At 62.6% G+C, this 5,775-nt stretch overlaps 1 protein-coding gene and 1 long non-coding RNA gene across 2 annotated transcripts; one reads left to right on the top strand and one right to left on the bottom strand.

Annotated features, from left to right (window-relative positions):
- Positions 1 to 141: 141 nt before the first annotated feature.
- Positions 142 to 4,705, bottom strand: EIF2B4 (eukaryotic translation initiation factor 2B subunit delta). The gene is made up of 8 exons (XM_026846298.1): positions 4,682 to 4,705; positions 4,241 to 4,628; positions 4,027 to 4,109; positions 3,731 to 3,822; positions 3,279 to 3,393; positions 2,238 to 2,314; positions 1,951 to 2,053; positions 142 to 874 (listed from the first exon to the last, which is right to left on the bottom strand). Exons 1-8 carry the CDS (start codon positions 4,703 to 4,705, stop codon positions 743 to 745), a joined length of 1,014 nt encoding a protein of 337 aa, XP_026702099.1. The 3' UTR covers positions 142 to 742.
- A 54-nt stretch (positions 4,706 to 4,759) lies between these two features.
- LOC113477794 lies at positions 4,760 to 5,661 on the top strand. Its single transcript, XR_003397972.1, has 3 exons — positions 4,760 to 5,025; positions 5,150 to 5,237; positions 5,581 to 5,661. It is a non-coding gene; the product is annotated as an uncharacterized LOC113477794 (long non-coding RNA).
- The last annotated feature ends 114 nt before the right edge of the window (positions 5,662 to 5,775 follow it).

The following is a 5,775-nucleotide window of genomic DNA, read 5'->3' as shown; positions in this document are numbered from 1 at the left end:
CAGCCTCAGGCTCCTCTTCCCACCTCTACTTTCTGGGATACAGGCTCTCGAAGGAAGAACGAGCTGCCAGATTTTTGGTTCCCGACATCTGCCTTTGCTGCAGTTTAAAACGCCCGTAAACAGCCACGGCTGCTCTGTGCATGCCCTGTATCGCAGCTGCGGTGAATCTGGGTTTATCAAACACGTAACTCTGGGCAGGTGCAGAGGACAGTGCCCTGACCGGGAACAGCAAAGTCTCAGGGATAAGCCTTGGGCGCTGGCCTTGCTTCAGGCCTCTGTCAGGCACCTCCCAGCCCAGGCAGGGCGCTGCCGGCGGGTCTGGGGCCACTGAGTGGAAAGGGTGGGCAGCGCCAACTCGGGCATTCATAAAACCGAGTCCAAGGCACTAACACCACTATGTTCATCAGGGCAGGCTGTAGGGCTACTTGGTCAGCCCCTCCCGTTCGTTCTTGTCATGAGTCTGAGCAGTGCCCTTGCCAGAGAGCAAGCGTGGGCCCCAGGGCCAGGCTCCGCTCCGTCCTGACACCTCACACCCCCACCGCAGTCCTGCACCGACACACCAGCTCCCCACTGCAGCCAAGGTCAGACCAGCACCCCTGGATAATTTCTGGTTGCTGGACCCAGCGCCACAGCCTCTCCTGCCCCCTCAGGGAGCACCGACCTTCCCACCCCTCAAAACCCTTTGCCAGATCTTCCCCCGTTCACTCAACCGTTTCCTTCCCTGCCTGCCCCGGCTCTCCTCTTACCATCCGTACACCAGGATCACGTCATTGTCGTTGATCTTCTCAAAGGCCGACCTGGAAATGGCTTCAGCTGCCAAAAGAATCTTCTCCCGCAGATACTTGTCGATTGTGTCCTGCAGCTTCTCCTTTGCCTGGGGAGACAGTGCCATCACGTACAGCAGGGCCTGGCCATGGACAGCCCGCTGTAGGAGAGCTTTAAATGTAACCTCTGGTGTGTCTCAAATAGATTTTAAGGCCCAGCAAAACGTGCTCAGGACTGAGCGACCCTGTAACATTCCCAGGGCGGCCAGAACGCTGCTCAACAGGCCTGGAGAGGGTCCTCAGCCTGCTGCTTGTGTAGCCCCAGCCCAAGGCCGGTTTAAATCCCAGCCGGGCTAATCCTACACAGCCAGTTTAACCAAGGATGGTTCATTGACTGAACACGGGGGTTTGCCAGATTAAGAGAATTCAGCACATAGAAACCGCTCGCTCTGCCCAAGCTTTGAACAGAACATCCCCAAGTCTGTCTCGGAATTGTGCGAGATGAAAACTGGCGGGAGGAAGAGGAAGGAGATGATGACCCCAAAGATGACCCTGAGGCTGCAGCAAGGATTGGAACAGAGCGGTGAGAATCGGCGGCAGCCAGGGAATAAAATGGACTTTGGGAACTGGTGAAGCACGAAGAGCTGAGAGTTGGTGGGAACCCCCGAGACGTTTGCAGTGCCGACTGTTGTGTACAGCGACCTCTGGAGAAGGGGTTTTTGTCAGCCGTGGCCCCGAGACACCCCCAGCCTGGTGGATCCTTTACTGACGTTGTCCCCCGCAGCCTGGCAGGGCCATGGGCCAGTGGAGAGCCCATCCCTGCTCCCAAGCAGCCCGTTTGCCGAATGCCACCTGCTCCTAGACGGGGGCTCTGCGGGACACTCAAGGCCATTCCTGTCCTGCCACAAGCCTCCCAGCAGGCCACGGTGCCTCACCATGCATTCGAGCTGCCATCGGGCCCTCCCAGCTCTGCCTGTTATCTCCCCTGCACCTCCTGGGCCATGCATCTGGTCATCCCATGGAGATTTTCCTGCTCACTCTCCAGCCTGAGCCCACCAGCTGTGGGGGTCCCCTGACCTGTACCCCTGCACCCTGCCCCTCACTTCACAGCCCACAGGCTCCTGTGGAGCTTTTTGTAGCTGAACACTGGGAGAACTGGAGCCTGCTCTTGTGGGAGCCCACTCACCTCCTCCTCTCTCAGCGTGTCGGGGAGGCAGGAAATCTCCTTCTTGAGGAACTTGATGGCGTTGCCCATGCTGGCTGAAAGGGGCCGGCACTGGTTCAGGAAGCTGCAGAGAGGAAACGGGTTTAGCTCCAGAAGAGCAGGGAAGGCAAAAGCAAGGATGCAGCTGGGCTGGGGATGGCAGGACCCAGAGCCCAGGAAGTCTGGGCAGACACCACCCCACAGAGGCAACCAACAGACCATGCTCTGCGGAGCTTCAGTCCCTCTGCTCTGCCCCTGGGAGCCCTCACCTGATGTGCGGCTTCAGCTTGGCCACCAGGTCCCGCGACAGCTCCTCATTGGGGGGAGTGGAGTAATCCCGGATCAGCTGCAACACGGACGACGAGAACGTGAGCTCGGGGCACTGGCCCCTCCAGGCCAGGCACTGCACGGGACCACCTTGCCTAGGAGGCTGCAGGCCAGGCCTGAGCGGGCACAGCACAGCCTGACACGCTCCCACAGGTATAGAAGAATTTTAAATACAACCTCTGGTGAGTCTCAAATAGATTTTAAGGCCCAGTGAAACGTGCTCAGGACTGAGCGACCCTGTAACATTCCCAGGGCAGCCGGAACGCTGCTCAACAGGCCTGGAGAGGGTCCTCAGCCTGCTGCTTGTGTAGTCCCAGCCCAAGGCCGGTTTAAATCCCAGCCGGGCTAATCCTACACAGCCGGTTTAACCAAGGACGGTTCATTGACTGAACATGGGGGTTTGCCAGATTAAGAGAATTCAGCACATAGAAACCGCTTGCTCTGCCCAAGCTTTGAACAGAACATCCCCAAGTCTGTCTCGGAATTGTGCGAGATGAAAACTGGCGGGAGGAAGAGGAAGGAGACAATGACCCCAAAGATGACCCTGAGGCTGCAGCAAGGATTGGAACAGAGCGGTGAGAATCAGTTGAAGGCGGGGAATAAAATGGACTTTGGGAACCGGCAAAGAACGAAGAGCTGAGAGTCGGTGGGAACCCCCGAGACGTTTGCAGTGCCGACTGTTGTGTACAGCCACCTCTGGAGAAGGGGTTTTTGTCAGCTGCGGCCCCGCCCCAAGGTGCCAGCCCAGCTCCGGGTGGTCCCTAAAGTGGCCCAGAGACAACCCCAGTCTGGTGGATCCTTTAACAAAGGGGTGGCCAAAGGGGGCTCCAGGAAATCGAAACTGCAGCGGCAGTGCCAGAACACGATCCCAGCAGGACCCAGCCCTGGGCAGGGCCAGAAGGAAGAGGCTGCACACGACTGAGCGCAGATACAGGCAGGGTGGGATGCCTGTGCCTGGTGGGCATGGGCAGGGGCTCCCGTACCTGTTTGAAGACTTCCAGCAAGGCGATGCAGCGGGCGTTGGAGCCATTGATGATGCCCTGGGAGTACTGGAGGCCAAGGCGCACCACGGCCGGGTGAATGACTGTGGAGGGGATGCTGCGGGGACAAAGGTGACAGAGAGCTGTCGGCGCTGGCCCTCTGCAGCCCAGGAACAGCCCAGGGGGCACCCAGGGGACAGCCCGAGGAGGGGGCTGTCAGTCGGCCCCCGCTCCCCTGGTGACCGGAGGAGCCAGGGTGACCCCACAACCCGACGGCAGCTCTCCTCACCCCGTATGCAGAGCACCCGGCTGCCGCTCCTCAGAGCGAGCAAAGGGGTTCCCCACCCACCCCCATGGAGGACCAGGACACCCCTTTGCTATGGCCATTTTGCAGCCAGGCCAGACGAAGCAGAGACAAACAATTGCCAGGGGCCTGGGCTGGGGAGGCCACATACCTCATCTGCTGTGTCAGCGGCTTCTTCCGGCTGTACTGGTGCAAGTGGGAGAACAAGTTGACCTTGGTGCCGTAGTCCTGCCTCAGAGGTACCTGCAGCCGGCGTGTCGATGACAGCTCACCCCAGGCTGCCACACAGCGCCGCTTGCCCCAGCGTCACCAGTCACCCCCAGCCCTCGCTTGTGGCACACCAGGGTCCCCTCTGCCCAAAAAAGAGGGGGCCCCAAACCCCCACAGGCGCAGCCCGACCCCCCCAGCACACCTGGCCTGAAGCACACAGGCCAGCACCTCTCCCACCTGCTGCCGCTCCAGCTTCTTGGCCAGTTTCCTCTGGGCAGCGGGATCGTCCACCTGCACGTGCTCCGGCAGCCGCTTCACCACTGCGAGGAGGGTGGGGTGAGGTGGTACCGCCCTGACGCAGCCCCCGGCCCCGCCACGCCGCCCCCAGCCAGCGCAAAGGATAGATCGGGCACCCCCCCATCCTCCGCACCCTGGGGGACCACGGCTTTACCAGACTGAGGCTCGGTGGGGGTCAGCCTGGGCTTGGCTGCTGCAGCTGCCTGACCCAGCTCTGCCTTCTTGGCCTGCTTCTGGGCCCGCTCGGCCTCCTGCTTGGCGCGGCGCTCCGCTCGCAGCTCGGCTTTGCTCTTGCCCCCTGCGGGCTTCTCGCCATCGTTGGGGCCGTCAGCAGAGGCCGGGGGGGACGCGGGGTGAGCGGCGGCTGCAGGACATAGAAGGGGGAAGTCTGCGCCCAGCCCCTCCTCTGCACAGGGCTCAGCCCCTGGGGGGCTGCCGGGGTTAAACCCCCATTCTGCGGCACCCCGCCACCCCGGCGCGGGACTACCAGGCCGGCCCCAAGTTCGGGAGGGGACGGGACCAGGCTCTCCGTACCCCGGGCCCTGAGAGAACACGGGGCCCCGAGGGGCAGGGCCGGGGTGCAGAGAGCTGGGGCTGTCTCGGGGTGGTGAAGAGCCATGGAGCTTGAAGGGGTGCGCCGACGTGCTTGTGCCCCTCTCGGGGCGCAGATCCGTGTTGGGAAGCTCCCCGTGGTGCCCCAGGGCCCCACTTGTTCCCCCGCGCAGCAGAGGCGCTGCCTTCCTGCTGCGGGGAGGCCGCGGAACGCGCAGGCTGGGTCCTGCGCCGGGTGAGGGTGTGGAAGCACTGCCTCTCCGCGGGAAGTGCTGACCTCCTGCTCTCCTTCCCAGGCTGTGGCCTCCAAGCTGGATCTGCCGGATGACCTGGTCGGCTACTTCAGCCTCTTCCTAGTGAGAGAGACCAAGGATGGGGCTTTCTCCTGTGAGTAGGAGCTGGAGCCCCACAAGGGCTGCGGTGGGACTCCTGCCCTGCACCCTGCCCTGGCTGGGGGGGCCGGTGGGCCCCCGCCGCCCTGAGCTGCCCCTCAGCTGCTGTTTCCCCGCAGTTGTGCGGAAGCTGCAGGAGTTCGAGCTGCCGTACGTGTCCGTCACCAGCCTGCACAACCCTGAGTTCAGGATCATCCTGCGCAAGAGGTGGGTGAGTGGCCGGGCCAGCGAGGCTGGAGCAGCGGGGAGGGGTCTGGGGCTCCCTGCTCTGCAGGGGGACCCCTCCCCTCCTGCCATCCCCGCCCGCGGGGTGCTTTGGCCCCCAGGAACACACCTGAGTGGGGCCATGACTCTGGGGCCAGGCTGCCCTGCTGGGCTTGGCCTGTTCCCACGTTCCCAGACACAGGAAATGTGGGGCATGGCCACCGATGGCTACCAGAGCAGCTGGCCAGAGAGCCAGCCTGGCGCCTCGCCCCAGCCTGTGGGGGGAGAGTCTCCTGGTCACTGTTAGGACCTGGGGAATAGGTTGACCCATGTGGTTCCCTTCTAGCTACTGGGACTCCTCTTACGATGATGACGTAATGGAGCATCGTGTGGGGTTGAACTTGCTGTATGCGCAGGTGAGGGTCGGTGCGGCCCAGTGGGGGGGGCTGGGGGGGGCAATGAACCCCTCGGCTACAGCCGGGGTCTTGGCCGCTTGGGGGCCTTGGGCGGCTCTGGGCCCTGCTGCTCACTGGCCCCGCTT

Source organism: Athene cunicularia, assembly GCF_003259725.1.
Source record: "Athene cunicularia isolate RWA chromosome 3 unlocalized genomic scaffold, athCun1 chr3_part1, whole genome shotgun sequence".
In the NCBI taxonomy this organism is placed as follows: domain Eukaryota; kingdom Metazoa; phylum Chordata; class Aves; order Strigiformes; family Strigidae; genus Athene; species Athene cunicularia.
Note: the sequence above shows the minus strand (reverse complement) of the source record. Positions and strands in the feature narration are given on the sequence as shown.